This window comes from Tyto alba, unplaced genomic scaffold, assembly GCF_018691265.1.
Source record: "Tyto alba isolate M040663 unplaced genomic scaffold, T.alba_DEE_v4.0 Super-Scaffold_20000042, whole genome shotgun sequence".
Taxonomy (NCBI): Eukaryota; Metazoa; Chordata; class Aves; order Strigiformes; family Tytonidae; genus Tyto; species Tyto alba.
This window is the reverse complement of record NW_024881293.1, coordinates 3035576-3057732: the sequence shown is the minus strand read 5'-3', so window position 1 is coordinate 3057732 and position 22157 is coordinate 3035576. Positions and strand designations below refer to the sequence as shown.

Genomic DNA, 22157 nt, shown 5'->3' with positions numbered 1-22157 from the left:
TTGTATTACTGGTTTTAATTGCAACTTATCATAATTCCTTCAAGGCAGAGATTCCGCCTGATGTTGACCAGCCATCAAAGCTCCGCTTATATCATTGCATATACACACTGATGGAAATTCTGGTGAGTTTATCATGCTCTGTGAGATTGTGGTTTTCAGGAAAGGAAGAATTTGAGTAGAACTATGATGGTATGTGTCTAAATATTGCAACTATGGGAACCACACAGCAAGACACATTTAAAGATACAGGCCAAAGTTTGATTTGGTATTCTATTACTCTGTATAATAGCAGCCAGTATGAGGTGAGTTCTTTTACATACTGAGATATGCATTCTTTTTCAGCAACTGTAATTTGATTGTCTTCTATAGTGAAATGATTGGTCCTGTGGATGACAGGAGGGCTGTGAACATCACTTACATAAATAATAACAACCAAACTTTCTGTATCTCAATGCACTTTGATATATTTAAGCTAATTTCCTAAATTTTGAACTATCTGCAGTAATTTTCTTACCCATTATTCTCTTCTCATTTCCATTGTGACTGAATTACTGTGTCTTAGTTAAATATCATAGAATCATGTAGGCTGGAAGGCACCTCCAGAGGTTATATAACCTAACCTTCTGGCCAAAGCTGGTTCAGCCAGACCTGTCATCACTTATTATTTAAGTATCTGTAAACCAGACTCACTGTGCGTGTGCTTTGCCATCAGAGAAAGAAACAACTTTTGCTCAAAAAGCCTGCAAAGAAGGCAACAGGAGTACATAAGAGCAGCTTAAGCCCTGTCACGTCTGGCACATAACACATCAAAATAAAGCCTGCAAGAAAATCACAGAATGGTTTCATTAATGTTTGTATGGAGCTCATCTCAAGTAAAGGTATTCTCTATTCCTCTAGTTATACATGATGAACATACTAACTAAGGTCTACATCCTGAAAGGTGATTTGGGGCACTATAATCTATTAAAGACTTACATGGGTTTATTGAACTTACATAACAGCATTCACCAAATCCAGTAATTGTCCCTGGTTCTCCAATGGCCTAGTCCCCATGTACCTTTCTGCGCTGTTTGGCATGAAAGAGGAGTCTGCTGTCCTTACATATCCCACACTGCTTTTCACACTAAGCTATATATAAACCTAATATAATAATATGGCTGTAATACAATAATATGACTCTATGATGTTTCTATACTTGGATGAAAAGATTCTTTCGGATGATTCTTTTTACCTGCTTTTACAGCTTCTAAGTGGCTGTTATGCAATAGTACATACTCTATCTTCATTGATAATATGCTCCAGAAATTTCAGCTTCCTATTTCTGGATAGTTTTAAAGCTGCATTTCACCATTTGCTATGCACTGAGTCCATTCAATACCCAATTTTTGTTCAAAAACCTTTAGACATCTGCTGGTACTTTTGGTGAGTTTCTAGGTTTATGTTTATACTACCAGAAGTAGCCCTCATAGTCAGGACTTCACAGGTTTCTTATAAAGCACATGATACTTTGTGCATTGGACATGTGCAGTGAACACATCCTGCTCATTCTGATGAATGCTGCTTTTTTGTGCTGGTGATGTGTCTGGTTGTACTGTATGTTGCAGTAAAGACCTCTCTTTTCTGCAATACAAGACAGCCTTTTCCTTTTTTCTTCCACCTTATTTGCAATATGTCTTAGAAAAGCTGCATCAACAGTTAAATGTGTACCTTCTACAGCACAGCTGTCATACGTACAATGCTCCTGCTGCATCTATCCACATACTCTGTCATAAAGAAATCAATGACAATCCCAAATGGAAGAGATGAGAGAAATCCTCCAAGCTCACATCCTAGCTTTTGTTTTAATCTATTCATAGAGATCTCCACTTAGACTAATTGTGCGTATTGCACTCGGATAGAAAGCTTTGATGATAATTACTTCTGCTGGCAAAGCCTTACACTTCAAAGTGACCGACAGAAAGACTGTCTAATGTAGTCTTAAAGTCCATGAAGTTCAAATTGAGTGTCTTTTGCTAGTTGGTATGTGATTTCATAATTATTTTTAAAGTAAAAATCTGGTCCCCATATGATCTTCCACATCAAAAGCCAGTTTGTGCCAGAATTTAGATGTTCCAGCAAATAGTTTTTCAAAGACACTATTTCACAAGAAAAGGTATGCTCACATGCTGATCTGGGTCCTCTTTTACCTACATATATACACATTTTAGAGCCCGGCTTATATAATATGTTTCACCTACTAACACTGATCACATCTGTCTAGGAAGTCATATCTTTTATTTTTTGAGTGTATTGTTATTGGTTCTGGAGTATTTTGTAATTATTGATCAAGAAGTTTTTCAACAGAATACATACCAAATTCCCCATTCTTCTTCATGACAGTGTTTTCCCTGAATTTGAAGATGCCTCTGTGACATGAGGAGCTCCTAAGATAAGGAAAGAGGATATTTAGATAGAATGCTCTGATACTAAGTTTATCATATATATTACTATCTGCCATCTGAAAGCTCTATAAAAACTCAGGGATATTAGAAAGTACAGATGAGATTAAATAAACATGGTATGACAATCCTCCCAACTTTAACCATTCCAAAATCATAACTCTGACAAAAAGACTGACTTAAGAGTCATGGAGTTTTTGAAAATTGTTGTTTGGGGAAGGTTATATTGACCTTGTGGTTTCTGCCACAATTGCCTTGGCTCTTACATTTATTTCCCCCTTTTTCAGGACACCTAAAAAATATATGTTTTCAAATGTAGGGCATGAACTACATCTATCCATTTGTCCCTAGGAACTGGAACTTAAACCATGCCAAGCACTGCTGGCAGTTGTGGCACAGAGTGTTATGAAAGAAGTCCAGATCATCTCTGAGTTCCCTTCTTTGTTTCTAAATTATTTTCTCTCTCTTTCATGGCTCATGGTGGTTTCTTTTATTACTTCTCACCCAACTTGTTTATTGCAGCCTGGTCTAAATTATTAGGAAGAAAGAATCCGTGTTGTTTGAGGAAGGCCTTGGTGAGGAACTGGGTGTTGCAAAACGCTTGAGCTACATATTTGGCTTCATATGTACATGATAGCTGGGATCATGCACCTAAGAAAGTTCTGCCTCTTTGTCTCTCTGGCATTCTTTCACAACAAAATTACTATTTAAGGTAAATATTTGAATTGTCTCTGAGATAAGAGCAGATCTAAATTAAAGGCCAGATACACAAGGTTGGAAAGAATTTACAAAAGCATAGCTGGCTGTTAGTTTATAAGGCATTGATACAGCAGTGTACATGGAGACTTCTGTTGCTCAGAAGAGAACAATACAATTTGCAGATTGCTTGTGATGATTATCATCATTCCAGAAGAATGAATTATAATAGTCTGTAAGCGCAATTAAGTCATCATTTAATGGGAAGGGAAATGTTGTCCCTAGAAGGAAATGCATCCGTTCTAACAGTGTTCAGTAATAAAGGAGGAATCCAGTGTGATCCTCAGGCTATCTTAATTATCAGCAGTTGACTGTCCCTGGAAAAGGAAATGTTTTGACATGTTTAAAAAACCTCCCCTGTCTTTAGAATATTTGTTTTCCCTGATTATATGTAAGAAACTGACTGAAGAGCCATTTCATGAATACCTGTGAGATCTTGATAAAGGCAACAGTTTCACTGATGGAAAAGGAGATAAGATTCAGAACTATTTGCATCAGTTCTTCATTTAGGCCAGCAGCCCTTCATTACTGATTAGAGGCACTAATGATTTTCTTAAAGCTTCTTCTCACTGACTCTGTGGCATAGAGATGACCCAACATCAGTAAATCACCTAATCTTGCACACAAACTTGTATGAGTCTTTTTCTCCCAGTATACTAAATGGTGTCATGCTGGGGACACCCTAACCTTAAATACTCACCTAACTTTAAATACTTTAACTGAGGCATCTGAAGTACACAGCCTCCCTTTATAATTAATGGAGATGAATAGATGTCTCCAGGGCATGATTTAACACACCTGAAATTGGAGCAGTCCTCAAGAAATGCCTTTCTATTGACTGATTAGAGAAGGAGCCTCAGGCCTCATGACTCCTGATTTCCATGCCTAAGCAAATGCCTGATGTTACTTGTGGTAAATCCAGATCACAGAAATTAAAAGGTGTTTATATAGTACATTTCATGGAACAAGTATTACAACATTCTTCCAGAAACAATGGTACCTCAATTCATGAAAATGTACATTTTCACTTTCATAACTGAAATCACAAAGCCACTGAAGTTATTTGTGGTAATCCTATAAAGTAACAAATAACCAATACAATTATCCTAAATATAACATAGAAAGAGGTAGCTTGAATTCCCTATATTAATTTCTCATTTTTCCTGTTATAACTATCTAGGCAAAGACCTTAGAAAGCCTGGGTATCTTTGAGGAGCACATACTTATGAGGTTGATTGTTGATGGACTGCCGGCATGCAGGGATTCAAAGCTCTTCATAAAAGATCTGCATTTTGATGAGGTGCCAGTGAGGGTTTACCTCCCAAGAGTACCAGCTGCAAGCAAACGGAGAGGAGTCATCTTCTTCCATGGAGGATGCGGGATATTTGGAAGCATCAGTAAGGAACTGAAAGAGAAAATATGATTATTTAGGATTGTTAACTGTGTATTTTTTTAAAATCTCCTGAACCTAAGAAGTGACTGAAGCTTAGTTTGAGAGATTGAGAGATCAAAAGCACTTATGGCATATATATTCCTTAGAGTGAGGGGTGCTGCTAAAGAAAGAAATGAATTTTTTGTCTGAAAACCTGACAGAAATTGTTAACACCTGTATTTCTCCCTTTGATCTCTAACTGCAACATATTTATTGGGACTTCTATAAACAGTGTTCGTGGCAATTCAAGGGGCCTATAGCAGCTATTTTAAAATGAGTCTGCATGATGCACATACTTCAGTTATGTTGACTTTTCTTTCAGTTTAATTATTAGAGAAAGCAAATAATTGCAAACATGTAATTTAAAAAGTTATAAAAGATACTGTTTCTGCAGACAGTAGACATGCACACATATTAGATGGTGCTAGAATTTTGTAATTGAAAGAACTCATCACTGAACAAATACCTGTAAACCAAATCTTCTAAATGCTGCAAATTTAGAATTAAGGTTGAAGGAAAAAGCAATGTATCTTTAAATATGTTTATGTTAAAAGAGGCATATTTCTGCCCACAACCTTACCATGGAAAAATTATATAATTAGACAATTTACTATAACACAATTTGGATGCCTTGGATTTCTGTCTGAATTAGCCACACAGAAATATACTGATTTCACAGGGGGCATACCAGTTGCACCCTTAATTCTTCAGCAGATAGCCAAATCTCTGCTTCAAATGTAAAATTCATTTAAACTTTGCTATAGTACTTTTCCACAGCAAAACAATATGACATGCCTAACTCAGTCTCAGACTCACAGTTACTTAAAATAATGTAAAAAGCTTTTATAAACACCTCAAGCTATGTTATCCCTTACAACCATTCTAAGCAATTGTGCATAATAATCCTAGAACTGTTTGGGTTGGAAGGGACCTTAAAGCCCACCCAGTCCCACCCCTGCCCCGGGCAGGGCCCCCTTCCCCCAGCCCAGGGGGCTCCCAGCCCCGTCCAACCTGGCCTTGAACCCTTCCAGGGAGGGGGCAGCCACAGCTGCTCTGGGCACCCTGGGCCAGCGCCTCTCCCGCCGCACAGGGAAGAATTTCTGCCTTAGATCTCATCTAAATCTGCCCTCTTTCAGTTTAAAACCATTACCCCTTGTCTAATACTGATAGTCATAATTCCTTATCTTCCTTATGTATCAACAACCCCTCTAAATGTATGACCTTTTCAGTGTGTTTTGATGATCAAAAGTCTAGATTATTTTTATCATAGAGAAAATTTGGGTAGCTCACTAAACAGGCAAGGGGCCCACACTTAATCATGGCAATATGTCATAAAAAAAAAAAAAAAGATAATATTGCTTCAAGTATTCTTAATTCTTAGATATTAATTATATTAACAACATTTGTCCTTCAGGAAGTCATGAAAGAATATGCCGGTACATAGCCAGAAAATCTGATTCAGTGGTTGTGTCTGTTGGGTAAGTGACTCCACCCAGCGTTACACCCAGAATTAAATAGTTCCTCTGCTTTCTCCCCTGCTTCCCCCTCCTCTGAACGATGCCCATTCTGTACTTTCATTTCTTTGAATATAAGAAAAGAAACTGAGCTCTAATGTCGTCTACCCCTATGTTGTTGATATGTGTAAACAAGCACGTGCCATAAAATAACAATGAGAAATATCTGATACAGGTTTATAAAGTTACAAAAGTAATATGTATGTCAGCTATTTTCAGGAAAAGAGATTTGTTTGTTTGACATCGTTATCACCACAATAATCATTGCCTTTGTTCAATAATAAGGAATTATATGATGTCTTCCCCATTTCACGTTTTAATATTTAGGGGGTTTCAGGGATGATTTTAAAGAGTAAATAATAAGTCTAAAATTTAATACATTTTTTTAAAACTGCATGGACCACTGCTTCCTTTTAAAGATGTTTTGCTTATGGAAAATAGCTGATGGTATGAAGAAATTTTAGTTTCCAACAAATTCCTCCATGTAAAAATTCATTACTAAGGAATTTTATTAAGTTGGGGGGAATTGGTCTTGAGAATTAATTGCATATTCTGTATCTGGTCTGGGTAAGTCACCATGCGTTCAAAGTGACTCTGAAATAAGATACTGTCATCCTTTTATTCCCTGGTTATTAGGATGTTTACTTTATGAATCCATTGAATTAATTTCACAGAATAGTGAAAAAATAGAAAAGCAGAAGCAGTGCGCCTCAGCAAACAGTGATGGGTTAAGAGAGAATGCCTGCACCGTTACCTTTATAGTATTTATTTTTTCCTTATTAAATTTATTTTTTTCCAGAAAGCCCTAAGACCACAAATACAGAGAATAAAGAATGATGGCTGTTCAAAATGTAGTCTCCAGGTAGTCTTCTATGTCACTGGAATCAAATTACAACATTTTAACTTGACAGGATATCTGACTGTTGTGCCTGCCTTGCTTTTTATCATATGAGAGTAAATTGTTAGTTATGGGAGTTAGTAACAGAGAGATTGTTACTTTAACATCACTCCTCTATAATTCACTTGTTCCAATTAATAAAATAAATGAAAGAATTGTCTACAGAAAGCTATTCTGTCACCCCAGTACACTTACTGTATGGTGTTTTAGATATATTATTACGTTATTATTTTTATATTAAAATGTAATAATAGTACACAATAATGTACTAGCATATAATGCTACAATAATCAGTGTCCCCAGCATAAAAGCTCAGAAGCCAGAACTTGGTTGGATCCTGTGAATAAGCAGGATTGACTCACAGCTGTACATACATGCAAGGACAGTCCAAATGAGAGAACTGCAGACTTCCCTGCTGGCATGAACTTCAATGGCAGGCAGGCACACTCAGATCAGGAGTTGAGAAAATGTGTGGCTTTGTATAATGTGGGTGATTGGGCTGCACTATTCAAGCCCTCATGTTCTTAAATTATGCTGGAATAAACCTCAGCGATCAATGGTCTCTGTATTTTGACAGAAATGGGAGCGGAAGCTGTTCTGGTTTGCTTCAGCATACAAAACTTTAACTAAGTAATGCTGGTTTTGGTGAGTTTTTGCAAATGCATGGGATGCATTTAAGATGACCCATTCAAACAATTTAGAAATATATGTATTTGTAATCATAGCTGTCTTTTGTACATTGCAGGTATGGTTTATCTCCTGAGCATAAGTATCCAGGCCAAACTTTGGACTGTCTCAGTGCTACTGTACACTTTTTGAAGACTGCAGAAAACTACGGGGTAGATCCTGCTCGGGTTATTGTTTGTGGGGATAGTGTAGGGGGCACTTTTACTGCTAGTATTTGTCAAGAACTGGTAAACAGAGGAGATATCCCAAAGATACGTGCCCAGGTACTGATCTATCCATTTCTCCAAGCACTGAACTTTAATCTGCCATCTCACCAGAAAAATGCTTTCACTGCCTTCTTGTCCCGGGAACGTACAGTCCATTTTATTCTGAAGTACTTGAATAAGGATTGCTCTATGAAGGAAGCTATTCTGGCAGGTGCTCATGTTCCTGAGAGTATTAATTTGAAATATAGGAAATGGATAAATCCAGATCTTATCCCAGAGATATTTAAACTGGGCTACAAGCCACCATTACCCACTTCATTTTTACCTCAAGTCCATGAAGAAACTAAAGAACTGTTTGAGACAAGAGTTTCCCCACTCTTAGCAGAAGATGCTGTTTTTTGCTGCCTACCCGATGCTTGTATAATTACCTGTGAGCATGATGTGCTCAGAGATGATGGACTGTTGTACAAGAAACGGTTAGAGGACAACAACATAAAAGTGACCTGGCACCACATGGAAGAAGGCTTCCACTGTGCACTGGGATTTTTTGGTTATGGTATTTTCTCTTTTCCATCATCAAGTAAAATGGTGAACCACACTGTAAACTTTATAAAAGGCTATTAAAAAGTTTTATTCAATACAGGGAACTGGTACGCTGACAGAATGTGTTTCAGTTGACTATTTACTAGTTATTTGTATGTTAGAATCCAGGCAAGAAATAATAAGTTAAGATTAGCATGGTCGGCTGAATTCTGATTTTCAATTGCTATTACCTGGGAACATGATGTATTTTTTGTCTTTTATTTTTTTTCTTTTTAAACCCTTTAATTAGTATGCTTGTTTTCCTGTTCTCTTCTTACATTGCAAGAATTTTTGTTCTCTTCTTATATCAAAGAATAAAAATCCACCATAGCAAAAAACATTTCAAAGCATGCAATATATGAGTAATCAGCAGTGTGCATACATAAATCCACATAATATATACAAAATCAGCATGACAGCACAGATAAAATGCCCGTCCAACGCCTCTGGAGAGCTAAGATACTTTCAGTACTTCTGAGATGAATAGTGATCATCATCAGACTATGCGTATAGGCAACCCGTAACTTTGGACTTAGTTGTAGGATCTGAAGGAGGGAATTGGGTGTACGTACAAATCTGATTTCAAAGGGAAATGGCTGACACAGAAGGGAGGTACAGAAACAAGAGCTGTATGAGGTGGCTACTGGTAAGTATCCAAAACTGGCAACACAGATGCAGTAAGGAAGAACTGCACAAACATAACAATGTCCTTTAAACTATATTCCATAAAGTTCCTTTCTGAGAAGCATTTGGTTGTATTCAGGGAAGACAGAGATACAGTGGGTTTTGCCTTTTTTTGTAACCAGATAAATAATCAACTTGTTTACTTGGAGATTGGGGGAAAGTATGTAAACAGCATGGAAGTCGCCAAAATAATTTCTGCAAATATCCAAGGCACAAAGGAAAAAAAAATAAATCTCAGCTCAACTTTACATCACTCATTAGGACAGATCCACCTTTGCTAACCACAGATGCCAAGTTAATTGCCATTGCATGTCAAAATAGTTGGCCACGCAATGGCTAGAAATTGTAAAATATTTCATCATTGTTATGCAACCACCTTGCACTTGTAATACCTATGCATGCACAAGTGTGGAAAGAGGTTAGTACCCATCTTCATCCTCTGTCTGCCAAACGGTGAGTAGGAAGAAAATGGTGGGTTATATTCTTCACGTTGTCGCAATATTAATTAAATATGGCGACAAGTTAGCAGTTACAAATCTCTGGAGCAACAAGTTGTTACTTGTGAATCCTTGTTCTCCAGTCCCTCTCAGCAAAATGAGACTATGTTTCTTCATGCTCTGTTGACAAAACACATACTTGGTTTCATGTTTTCTATTGCAGGTAGTAGCAATTTACTCTTCCAAGCAAAGAAATTCTTCCAGGAGTAAATAAAGTTCAAAATGTTTTACTGTTTGAGGGTTACAGTATTTGCCATAGCTATGCAACCTGATGTGAAATTGGGGATTCATTTTGGTTTCCGATCTCAAGACGAAGGTTGGCTTACTGCCTTACATGCTGGTAGCTGAAGCTAGGCCAGCAGAGTTGGTATCTGCTGTAAAGGCTATGCAAAAAACTGGATAATATTTGAGCAGTTAATCCATGTCTGTTCTGCCACAGCTGTACTGTTATCTGCACATGAGCAAGCTGGTTTAAAGTTAGTTTGGGTATGACTTGATGACTTCAGTCAAACCTGTGAGAGTCATCAGGCTTATCTTTATTTAAGATTATTTTTATTCACATATCACTCTTTGCATCTGATATACTAGGCTTGTTCTTTTGATGATTCTTTGCTGGTACAGAGATGGTTTGAAGTGCCAGAACTAAGAATGTCCATACAGTTCTATTTTGTATGTTTTAAGTTGAGATGATCACATATGATCTCATACTATTTTACACACGTTTCACTCAGTGCAGCATGTATTATACTCCTTGTCAGTTCAGCAATCCAATACTTGTTTTCTTTTCATAATTCAGTCACTGGACTTATGCCTCATTTATGGGCCAATGTCCAAACTCTACAATGATTTATTCCTGAGATTTTTCAATGGTTCTTTATCTGTAGGTCTTAATTTACTACAAATATAAATAATCTTATCTTTATAATATGTGAGCAGAATTATGAACTCTCTTGAACAAGTGCATTTTATGCTGTATTGAGGGTTATAACCATGGTAGTGCAGATGGATAAGCAGAGAACAGCAAGTGCTGAAAAAATGTATTCCTTTTTTAGTAGTGATTCCCTAATTCTCTAAAATTTATAAAGTCGCAAGTTCTAATTGTCTCCATGGAACTTCCTGTCCTCTAATTTATTTTAATTAATTACAGATCTGCTATGTGTCTTGCCTTGCTAAAGTAGAATGTTTGCTCATTTGATGACATTTTATAGTTTCCAAAGTGTGGAATTAGTTTTCAAGTATTTAAAGCACAATGAATGACAAACTTGCCGTGCACCTACAGAATTATGCACACCTGTGTCTTTCCACAAGGAATTATGCATACAGAGAAATACACATAGATACAAATGTGCACACATGAGTGATGGCACAAACCAAGCCATTAACAGATGCCATCAGGGCTCTCTGCATACTCGCTTACAGCCAAGGGCAGGCAGAGTTCCCTGGTGAGGAGCCAGCTCGGCTGTTTCCAAGCTCAGATCTCAAGCACCAGATGGCTCCCATGCTCCATGGAACCCAAAAGCAGCTTCTTGCATCAAGCAGCATCGTTTCCCAGTATCCCAGTACAGGCATCCACTCATACCTGGTGTGTCTGAGTCTAAGCAGGTGAGTACCCATTTCCCACCTAATCAGCACCATGACTCAGAGCCAGGCAGAGAGTTCTTGGGACGGCCTGAAGTCTACGTTGCAACTGGCTCAAGTCTCTGTCTCTCCATGAGTGTGCTGCTACACAACAGAGAAACAGCTTAAGGATGCCAGCCCAGTATTGACAAGAGTTCAGGCACTGACATTTAACTCTGCACTGGAAATTAATACAAAAAGGAGTTCCTGGGCTAGGAGAATATGAGACTTTGGCCTCAGGGGCCAATTCCTCCAGTCTATCCTACAGGAGCAAGAGGTAAGGTTAAAAAATCAGAAGCTGGAGAGACCATACATTTGCCAGATTGTTTAAGGAATGTTTCTCCATCCTGGGACTCAAGCAAGCTTGAAAATTGCTGAGCCTATGCTTATAAAACATTATGTATTACTCTGTGTACCTGCAACGCCCAAAGTAAAAAAACAGTTTATCACTTCAGGAACCAACTAGTTTGTTTCTTCTAAAGCTGGTAACAGATTCCTGCACACCCTTTCTTTGTGTGGAGCCTCTGGGGTTGGTGGGGGTACTGTGATGTCCAGACCTAGTTAACATGCCCAAAAGAGTCCAGAACCTACCAGCTTTTGGTAAACTGGCTACCGTAAGGACTGGCACTGAAAAGATTTAGAAAACAGGTGAGCAAACTGGTAAGAACCTTAGTACAAAGGATCTGTCACAAGTATCAGAAGGCTTCTTAGATCCCCAGAGGGGCCAAATCTGATAAGCATATTTAGACCACACCTAACTCATTGGGACAGTACAGTTTAGCACAAAGCTGATTACTTTCACTATTAGAAGTTAAAGAATCGAGCTGCAACCATGTTTTGTGTAACAGGATTTTCTAATAATCGTGTCTGAACTATAAGAAAGCTGAACCCTGTACACACCTTGGTCCTGACCGGTTTGAATTCAACACTTCCATTTCCCAAGAGAGTGTCCCAATCACCAGGCAATGTGCCTTTCACCAACATCCCTTATCGATCTGGGCGATTGTATCAACTGCCACAAGGAAGAACAAACAAAAAGGAACCTGATTTTATACTTAGCACACAAACAACCTTCTGGCAAGGGAGGGAGACGGAACAGGGACATTGAGAAATGGAAGTCTGTAAGAAGTGGTTAGATAAAATGAAGAAACAGTTTGAGCAGAGGGAGCAGAACACAGAATCAGCTTCTTCTTAGAGAGCGTATCACCAGGTTCTGAAATTAAGTTCCTTCCTGTTTATTCTGAACAATTAACAAATGGTTTCTAAAGTCAGGAATCAAGTCTGTCTTCTTTCCTATGCAGGTCATGGATTGTGCATTCTAAAGCTCTGGGGTGCTCTGCATTTAAGTTTCATTTTATTATACATCTCAAGGTCAGCTTATCCCTTGCACTCTTCTTTTTTTTTTTTAAGGAAAAATTTTACACACTCACTTTACCCATACTGCTATTTTTCAGAGTGAAAATCTGTTGCCTTCACAGTTTGAGCAGACTGGTAAAAAGACACTGTTCCCAAAGGTGACATTATATGAGTCAAAAAAAGCTTTGCTTTACAGATTTTTTATTTCAGGTTAAATCTTATCACTAATGATTTTTATACTGAAAAATATCTTAGTTCAGAGGAAGGCACAGATCCTAAAGCTCACCACACAGTACAGACAAACGAGCGGGCTGCTGATGTCTAGTCACTGCTACTAGCACTGAAACTATGAAGTCTAAATCTAGATTTCATGAGCTGGAATTGTATTTCTACCTGGAATGACACCTGTAAGTAATATATTAATCAGAAGACAAAGATTGCAGTCCTGTAAGGCTCAACCAAGAGGCCACGAAAAAAACAAACACAAAACAAACTAACCTAAGAGTTGGTACAGGCTTTCACCTGCTGGAGAAAAGCTCTCTAGGGGGATGAAGCAAGATGCAAAGCACTGACACTTCAGGCTGCAGCTGTTTCTGGTTCCATTAGACTCAAAGACACAGCAGCATAGCAGTGTACAAAATCAGTCATCAATGGTGATGAAATGTGTTTGCGACACTGAAACCTTGATTTCACTAAAAGTGTGAAGAACTGGGGTATGTGGGCACAACAAATCAAGAAACTGAGCAGCTCTGAAGATGATTACTAAGAAATCCTATTCCATGGGAACTCGCAGGAACTCATAAATAATACAGACTTGACTACACTCAAGAAAGGCAGAGAGACATAACAAGTTTTTGTCTTCTCATAACACTGACGCTACAAATGCTATATCAAGTACTGGTTATATAGTGATGGGCACAGATCCAAAACATGTTAGCTGCAAATACGAAAAACTGCTTATGCAAGCTTCTCCCATGACTAATTGTTAATGTCTGTTTAATTGTATGGTTCGATTGCCACATGTTTTCATCTTCCTACTGACATTTTTAAAAGCTGGATGATGGGATATGAAGAGAATTGCTAATCCTGTGCCTTTACCTTCAGAAATCCTTCAAAAGTCAGAAGGGGAAAGAAGCCACAGCTGGTTTGGAAGCCACATTTGGCTCCTAACAGTACAGTGAGATGGAACTCCTCCTAGCGATTTTTCTTGCTGTTTTGACTGTCTTTGTGGCAATGGCATTCTATTATGAACATCCCAAGGCAGAAATCCCTCATGGATTTAGTCAGCGCCGAAAGCTTTACATTCTTCATTACGTCATGAACTTCGGGTTTGGTCTGGTAAGTAAAACTTGATTAAAGCTGGAGTTTTTAATTTAATTTCTGATAGAGGGGTAAGGGATTGGTGAGGTTTGTTTAGAATCAATGTTTAAATACATTGCAAACATGCAACTGGGTGATGTAAGCACCTTCAGCTCAGCTGGGTATAACAGACTACTGCTTGCTACACAGCACTGAAGGTAACAGTATGGAAAAATATAATTCTTCAGACTGTGTAATTCAGAGTTTTTTCTGATGGCCTATGTTTTAGCTTTTTAATCATGTTGCCTCAATGCAGTGCTGGAAGGCTTAAGAAGCTTACTGCAGTGTTTGTGTGGAACTTCTGCTTTGTATAACGCAGTGTTTATTTAGAGAATGAGCAACTCGATGATGTCTGTGATCTCGGTTCTCTTCTACAACTGTATCGCTCTACTTCCGAGCCATCTGAAAGACAGCTGCCACGTTCATCATCCTTTGCCTTTCAATATGACCGTTTTGAGATACTACACATATTATTAAAGCTGCCTTTCTGTGTCATTGTTTTTGGCACATTTTTGATCCTTCCTTGTTTTTCATCCTTGTTTCTCTTCAAAACTAAAATATGACTTTCATTTGTCTTTCTGTTTCATCAATTATCCTTTCCTGAATTGTTGCCTCTGTCATTTTAAAAACACATCTGTGATACCTAAATAAAGCTTATTTTCTTCAAGTTGTGAAAAAACCCTTCAGTTTCTTTGGCTTGGATTCCATGTTCTAATGTTATTCTTTCTTCATTCTTTTCCCTGCTGCATTGCTTATTAAGTTTTGTTTGAAGTCAGCCAATAAACTCCTAAGAACGTGAGTCATCATGTCTCTTGAGAAGTGCCTCACCCAGGCCTGACCACTGCTATGATAGTAAAGCAGTGCAATAAACCAGGATAGTAATAGAAGTCAGAATCAATTTTCCTGCACATACTATACAATGTGTGGACTTTCACATTTTCGAAACATTGTATGAATAGTTTTCATCCATCAGAGTTTTATCTTTGTGTAATTCACATGTGAAAAGCTAAACTGCAGAATTTTTAAATTTACTGGTGATTAATGTAGTTTTTAACTTCCAATGTTATAATTTTGTATCTGTTCAGCTGCCCAGTGAGAGACCAAGCAGAAGCACTGTACCACATCACCTCAAAGCAGCAGAAATATAAGAATATTAATGTATAGTTATACAAAAGTTTAAGTGCAAGTAAAGTCCAAGTCATACAGCAACTCCTGGTATGGCTGTTAGGCCAATTACTTATGCCAATGTAGCCAAAGCCTTTCAAGGGATGACAACCCGTGATGTCAAAACTAGAGGGAAAATTAAAGTTTACTATCATATCCAGTCTTCAGCTGGTACAAAAGATGCATGTGAAGTCACTGGAGACAATCTAGTTTGAAGTAGGTGTGCCCAATCTAATAGATTTTATGAAGAAATCTCTGCAATCACCTATGAGAATATATTTAAATAAAAACAGCTACATCTTAATGTTAATAAAACTTCTTCACTGAAAAATCCATTAACTCATCCTTTATTTTTTCATCTACTATTTGGTCTATAAGAAGAAAAATTGACATATCTGTAAAGCTATACAATAGCCAGGGGACTTATGACTGACCCAGTCTGGGAAATAGAGGGTCTGATTAAATTATGCTACCTACTGTGTTAATAGTTCTGTAACCTTCTTGTACCCAGTTTATTCTAGTAATGATTTAGGTAGAAGGGCTGGTATAAACGCAATTCAGATGAGTTCTGGGGTATACACAGTAGGCTTTTATACTTGCGTAAAGAGGACAAAGGACCTTAACACCACATATCACAGCTCTGTCACATCCCTCCCACAGACATTACTCTATGCCTGTTGCTGCAGGCCCTAATCCTTCGCTTCAACATGTATCTGGACTCCCACTTCTAATCTAATTCAGCTTTTCTTCTGGTGCATGGAAATCTCCATGTGAGTTGTTTCCAGTGGGTCAGTTTTTAAGTGTTTCACTGTGAATGCCAGACACTGTTTCATGTAGAGTGATAGCACAGGCTGAGTTAGACAACGCTTCAAACGAGGTAGCAGTTCTCTAGTCCCTTACTCTGACTGTCTTATGCTACCTGTAAATCTTTATTAATTTTCAAGCTGTCATGTCAGCTATAGTGTTAGAAGATCCTTAATCAATATATAACCAAACCATCCAAATACTGGTCTACAAATTATACTACTAAGCAGTCGCACCTATTTACAAATATCAAAATGTAGGTCATGTTTGACTGACTTTAGTAATCACCCTCAAAAGAACAAGCTTTATGAACATGAAGATCCTGAAAGTAATAAAGAAATCAGTGATGCATAGTCTAGCTGTACTCTAAATACACCTTTATGTACACACAGCCCAGTCCTGCAGCTGTCATGCAAGTGATCACTTTTTTCCAGAAACTGTCTGCCAAAAACCAACACCTCATTTTGAGGGAGCATATATATTTTAAAAATGGACTTGAATCAGAAAACAAAGCAAAAATGCAAATTCTGCTGGTTCTTGTAGAACTTCTATTCACAGGAACTGTACAATTTAAAACAATACAATTTGAAACAATACAAGATTAAAATTTCATTTGCATATTAACAGGAATAACTATGGAGATTATGTGTGATGATACTAATTACGGATGTCTGGCACAACTGTACATTGTTGGAGATAACCCAGAGAAGATATTCACAGCTAACAGTAAACAGCTAAGAGCAAAATAAATAAATGCCAATCTCTGTGAAAGTTGACATATAAAACTACTGCAGGTTTGACAAAAATGTGGTATCAGACTGCCAACACTTAACACAGCAGTTGAGAAGTACTTGTATTTTTTTTTAGTATTTCCAAGACAATGATGATGCTTATATAAACAATATAGCTAATTACAGGTTTAGCTTTTACTGTTACAAAAGTATTAGTGTGAGGAAAGAAAATACCGAACGGAACTGGGGGATTAAAGAAACAAAATCTTTCCCATGGACATCATACAGGAGTTCTGTAGAAGGAATCAGTGTGAGACTAAAGTTTGGCCACAAGATGATCCTTCTTGTGTACGGGATCAGCTCCTCAAATGACCTAAAGCAGGATACCTACATCAAATTTAACAGGACCACATTATTGAGCTGCACGAGCTCCATAAAATGTGAGGTGAAAGCCACATGACTTACTGTGGGTTTTTAAGATACCTGCAGCATACAGTTTTGTGTCTGTAATCATTTTTTAAACGCATATACATGAATAATGGCAACACAACAGATTAAATTACTCATTAGAGAAGTCTACTGTTGAAGAAGAAAAGTATAAAATTTAATCCAGTATAGTGGAAATAGAGTGATACTGCCTCATTTTTTTCATCTTGAGCAGGAATAGACTAGAGCAGACTACATCTGAAACAGCTTAAATCCAGAAGTAGACTAGCTCAGAGTAACATAAGAATCTTCAGCCTAAGTGTTTAAGAATCACTGAGCTGTGAGAAGATCAAGCGAAGGTTCAAAGTTATTCTTGTCCAAGAAGCCACTTGAGGTAGCTGCTACAGAAATTTTTTCTGCAAATGAAAAAGTAGCATGAGTTTGAAAAACTTAGCCACTTTTCTTCATCCGAAGGTGAAGTTTAAAATGCTGTAACTACTTTCTCATTTTGTTCAGGCACAGGGTTACTTAAACACCTGACAAGTTGAAGTATTTGACACCTTCTTTTATCTACTATGAATAGTTTGACTTTTTTTTTAATTCCCTACTGATAAAAACTAAGCCAGGATTTCACCACTGAAGAATGAAATAATTTGAAAACCACCATGCTCTCATCTAACATTTCTAATCTGATCTGGAAGTTGGCTCCAAAGCTAATCCTATATTCTGCTAGACCATACTGGTAATGCTTTTGCCAGGGATGTAAGATGGTATGAATGAGCCAAGTTACTGTGCTTTTGTGAAAGCAGCTCTCAGGCAGGCTTTCCCACAGGCTCAAAGGCCTTGCTTTTGGGCAAGCATGGCCAGAAGGCAGCTATAGAAGATAAGTTCATCCATTCCTGTGAAATCTACTGCTCTTGGAACTTCAAATTTGGTAGGCATTACATTACAATGAAGATGTATTGAAATCATGATCATAACTGGCCACTTCACTGTAAGAACCATCAGGAGACAAAGTTTGAATTGACCATGGAATTTTAAATTTTTCATGATCAATCTCCACACAAGATGGAAATCTGCACTAATTCGTGGTTTCTTTCCCTTTATTAACAGGCAAAATTTTTGGAAAAAGTAGGTATCACCTCAGAGGTCCATTTCCTCAGGTTTGTAATGGATGGAATACCACCATTAAAAGATAAATATCTTCTTATCAAGGACTTAAGGTTTGAAAAGGTTAAAGTAAGAATTTACCAGCCAAACATAGCAACTACTGGCCAAAGAAGAGGAATCCTTTATTTTCATGGAGGAGTTGGACAGTTTGGAAGCATTCGTAAGTAATAGAAATAATTTGTAATATAATAAATTTGTAAGTAATATAAGTAATATGAGCTATAACTATAAACACTGTGTAGTTTCTAATCTGGTATGGTATTTCTTAAATAACAAGAAGAATTAAGTAACAATTAGAATTAACAAGTAGGTTAAGCAAAACAAAATTAATTTCAGGACAGCAGAATAGTTTTATTTACATGCAGTAGGCATCATGTTAAATTGTCCTTATACAGGTCATGTATCTAGAACATTTATTCTCTGATCATCTATAATACCCATTTTTTTCCTTCTTCTCCTTCATGCTTATGAGAAAAGTTGAAAATCTCATTAGAATTTTATTTCTTATTTTAAACAACCAAATTTGTGTTCATATGTTTGTGCAAACTTGTGTATATGTGTATACTGCTGTGTGTCTTTATAGTTGCAAAATAAGGAAAAAATACATTTTGGCATTTGAAATGGAAAGGTGTAATTGATTAGATGGTGACTCATGCAGAAGAAAAATTATTGTGCTAGATTTAGGATGTTTTTTTAATTTTTTTTTTAATTTATTTAATTAACTTCCTGTCTTCAACACCACTTTAGAAGTGGCAGAAGTGGTACTTCCTATTAACTTTTCAAAGAGGAGACTGAAACAATGCATTGGTGTAAATTCCAGGTTTCTTACTGGCAAGAAGATACCCACAGACGTAATAAAATTGTGAGTAGTGCCCACACTTAGACCATGCCACAATAAGAGAATTACAGTGTAGCATTAATCACAGAAGAGAGATAAGAATTTCAGAATATTTTCATTCAACTAATTTTTAAAGCAAATTACAATTCCATTGAAATATTTTGTTTTACAGGGGCTTATGAAAGAACATGCCGCTATTTTGCTAGAAAAAGCAATTCTGTGGTTGTGTCTGTTGGGTAAGTGGAATCAATCCAGACACACAATATGATAGCCAGTTGTGCCTCCTTCTGGTTTTGTAAGTCTTTAATGCATAATCACCACAAGTTCATTGTAAAGTGCGTACAGTACTTATATTTAATGATCACATGCATTTCACCAGCACTAATTATTTTTAGGAAGAATTACTCAACTAATCCCCACATGCTTATTTTGAAATAAAATCCATTATAATAATTTTATAATTTGTAACCACCACTAAGAGGTGAGGATGTTTTTCTTTCCTAAAGCTTCATCCAAACCACCTTAAGCTGAAAGCCAACACTGTGTCTGAAGTGTAACTGTTCCTGTTAAAAGTGCAGTTGCCCAGACTACTAAATACTCATCCTAGTAGTAGTTCTGAAAAACTGAGAGGGATATTCACATTTACCTTGCAATCAACTTGAAGTGAACATTCCAAACCATTTTCTGATGACCTGTAATGAATTTTTAAAAGAATCAATTTCTAAAAGTTCAGGAAAAGAGTTGATGTCTTATAAATTGATCAAAATTACACTAATTACTACTTACATCCTAAAATACTCGGAGAAGCATTAACTCTTATTGATTCTGCCTGTAAAAAATTCAGTTTACCAAAACCCCTGAAAATCTTTCATATTTTCATTATCAATTTTCTATGGTCCAATTCTGTAACAATTTGCTGGGAAACGACCACTTCAATTTCTAACTAGAATTGCTGACAACCGATTCATACATACCTGCCTTGCCACTTAATTCTCTTAATTCTACAATAACTCTGCATGTGCCTTCTGTCACCTAAAAGACAGGCAAAGAAGTATTCGGCAGAGATAGAACAGTGTGACTGGCTCCCCCAAACATTAACAATAGTAGCAAATTAGATATCAAAAGCAGTAATTATGATCAATTCTACTGCTGTAATTATAATCTCAGAACATTTTCCTACCTTCAGAAAGAAAAATATGAATGAAACGACAACAGGACCAATCACTAGCTATGACTATGGTAAAACACTTTCACTCCTATTTAGGTACCGCTTAGCTCCTGAGCATCCATATCCAACCCAGTTCGAGGACTGTGTCACTGCCACCATACACTTTATGAGGACTGCACAAGATTATGGAGTAGACCCTTCTCGCATCATCATCTGTGGAGATAGCAGTGGAGGTACACTCACTGCTGCTGTTGCCCAAGCACTGGTGAACAGAAGAGATCTCCCAAAGCTGAGAGCACAAATCCTAATATATCCTTTTCTTCAGAGTGTGAACTTTGATTTGCCTTCTTATCAGCAGAATAAAGGAATCCCCATTTTGTTAAAGGAACGAACCCTTGCTCTTGGTTTGAAGTATCTTAATATGGACTTGTCGATCACGGGAGCACTACTTAAACACTGTCATATTCCAGAAGACTTGCAACTGAAGTATCAGAAATGGGTGAATCCTGACTATATCGCTCATGAGTTTAAAAACAGAGGCTACAAACCAAGTACAACATATCCATTCTCAGAAGAAATCTATACACAGATCAAGCCTCTGCTTGACAGTGTTTTTTCACCACTGTTAGCTGAAGACAGTGTTATTGCTCGACTTCCTGAGGCTTTCATTTTGACCTGTGAATTTGATGTGCTACGAGATGATGGACTGCTATACAAGAAACGATTAGAGGATCATGGTATAAAAGTGACCTGGTGCCATCTGCAAGAGGGATTCCATGGAACATTATTCTTAGCTCTTTGTGGTTCAATGATAGCATTCCGATCTGGAAATAAAGGCCTGGAAAGGATAGTAAATTTTCTAAGATTGATGTAAAATTCCATTTCTGGCTTTCCCTTCTTGATCCCTCTCTCTCATTGTTTGCAAAGAATTTTAAAAAACACCTTCAATTTTGCTTTTCTTAAATCATCCTCTTAAATTTCTGCACTGCATCTGTCTTCTTTTTATCCAACAAAGGGATTTGGTATGGCTTTGGCTTTGTTTTCTCTTATGATAGACAAAACCAGATGAACCTTTCTTTCTTCTACCACCTCTTCAGAATTTTCTCCTGTACCCATAAAATATCTGGTCCCCATGGCAAGTGTTTTGCCATGCAGTTTGGCTCAATAAAGTTCTGTTAATATTAACACACAAATTGCAGTTTGAGGACAACTTGGGGCAGGTAACAGGGCATGAATCTACAAGTTAAGTGTATAGTAAGCACAGTCAATGATTTATCAAAGCCTGTATCCAGTGAAAGCTGAATTTGAGGCAAGCTTAAAGAGAATTGAATATAGTAGAAAATATTTCAGCATAGACATAACAGTGGAAGAAAAGGAGAGGAGGTCAGAAAAGGTTTATACTGGAACTACAGATGTTTTAAAAAGTATTGGCTAAGGAATACATCTACTACAATAAAGCTTGCATATACATTTTATATATAGATAAAGATATATAGGAATATAACCACCTGCAAGCACAGAGTGTACTTCTATCAATTATTAACTATGGCCACTTGCAAGTGTGAAGTATACTACATCAATTCCCCCATTTGAGACTTACGATGTTATAAACTTCGTGACTCACACTGCAATCCAAGAATCTATAAAAGAATAATAATGTGACATACATTGGATTAAGCAACTAGTTACAATAATCAACATTACTGTAAGTAACACGAACAAAAATCCCATTTTGGCATCAAGATTTGGGGCTCACTACTGTATAATGAAAGCACTAGTAAAGTCAGCAAGACCCGGATCTCCATTCTAGACAATCTTGGCACAGGTTAA

General features: G+C 37.2%; 3 protein-coding genes across 4 annotated transcripts in view; 2 read left to right on the top strand and 1 right to left on the bottom strand.

Moving 5' to 3' along the window:
• Nucleotides 1-4530, bottom strand: part of DHRS3 (dehydrogenase/reductase 3) — a 50240-nt gene extending 45710 nt beyond the window's left edge. Inside the window, exons 1-3 of one of the 2 annotated variants that reach the window (XM_033007748.2) lie at nt 4418-4530; nt 2353-2423; nt 691-818 (exon numbers count right to left, since the gene is read on the bottom strand). The gene's annotated coding sequence lies outside the window, so the exon portion shown is untranslated. The remainder of the gene's footprint in view (nt 1-690; nt 819-2352; nt 2424-4417) is intronic. The other variant, XM_033007749.2, reaches the window with a different exon arrangement.
• LOC104362953 (arylacetamide deacetylase-like 4) lies at nt 28-8764 on the top strand. Its single transcript, XM_033007746.2, has 4 exons — nt 28-122; nt 4375-4591; nt 6041-6104; nt 7784-8764. Exons 1-4 carry the CDS (start codon nt 111-113, stop codon nt 8553-8555), a joined length of 1065 nt encoding a protein of 354 aa, XP_032863637.2. The 5' UTR covers nt 28-110; the 3' UTR covers nt 8556-8764.
• A 4983-nt stretch (nt 8765-13747) lies between these two features.
• LOC104362952 (arylacetamide deacetylase-like 4) lies at nt 13748-21743 on the top strand. The gene is made up of 4 exons (XM_009969333.2): nt 13748-14005; nt 18265-18481; nt 19332-19395; nt 20424-21743. Exons 1-4 carry the CDS (start codon nt 13850-13852, stop codon nt 21199-21201), a joined length of 1215 nt encoding a protein of 404 aa, XP_009967635.2. The 5' UTR covers nt 13748-13849; the 3' UTR covers nt 21202-21743.
• Nucleotides 21744-22157: the final 414 nt, after the last annotated feature.

What these genes read in the sequence shown, in the direction of transcription:
- LOC104362953 (XM_033007746.2), top strand. An exon ending in CGGGATATTTGGAAGCATCA is followed by an intron (nt 4,592 to 6,040) that starts GTAAGGAACTGA and finishes TTTGTCCTTCAG; the next exon opens with GAAGTCATGAAAGAATATGC. An exon ending in TCAGTGGTTGTGTCTGTTGG is followed by an intron (nt 6,105 to 7,783) that starts GTAAGTGACTCC and finishes TGTACATTGCAG; the next exon opens with GTATGGTTTATCTCCTGAGC.
- LOC104362952 (XM_009969333.2), top strand. Translation starts at nt 13,850, where the DNA reads ATGGAACTCCTCCTAGCGATTTTTCTTGCTGTTTTGACTGTCTTTGTG. An exon ending in TGAACTTCGGGTTTGGTCTG is followed by an intron (nt 14,006 to 18,264) that starts GTAAGTAAAACT and finishes CTTTATTAACAG; the next exon opens with GCAAAATTTTTGGAAAAAGT. An exon ending in TGGACAGTTTGGAAGCATTC is followed by an intron (nt 18,482 to 19,331) that starts GTAAGTAATAGA and finishes TTTGTTTTACAG; the next exon opens with GGGCTTATGAAAGAACATGC.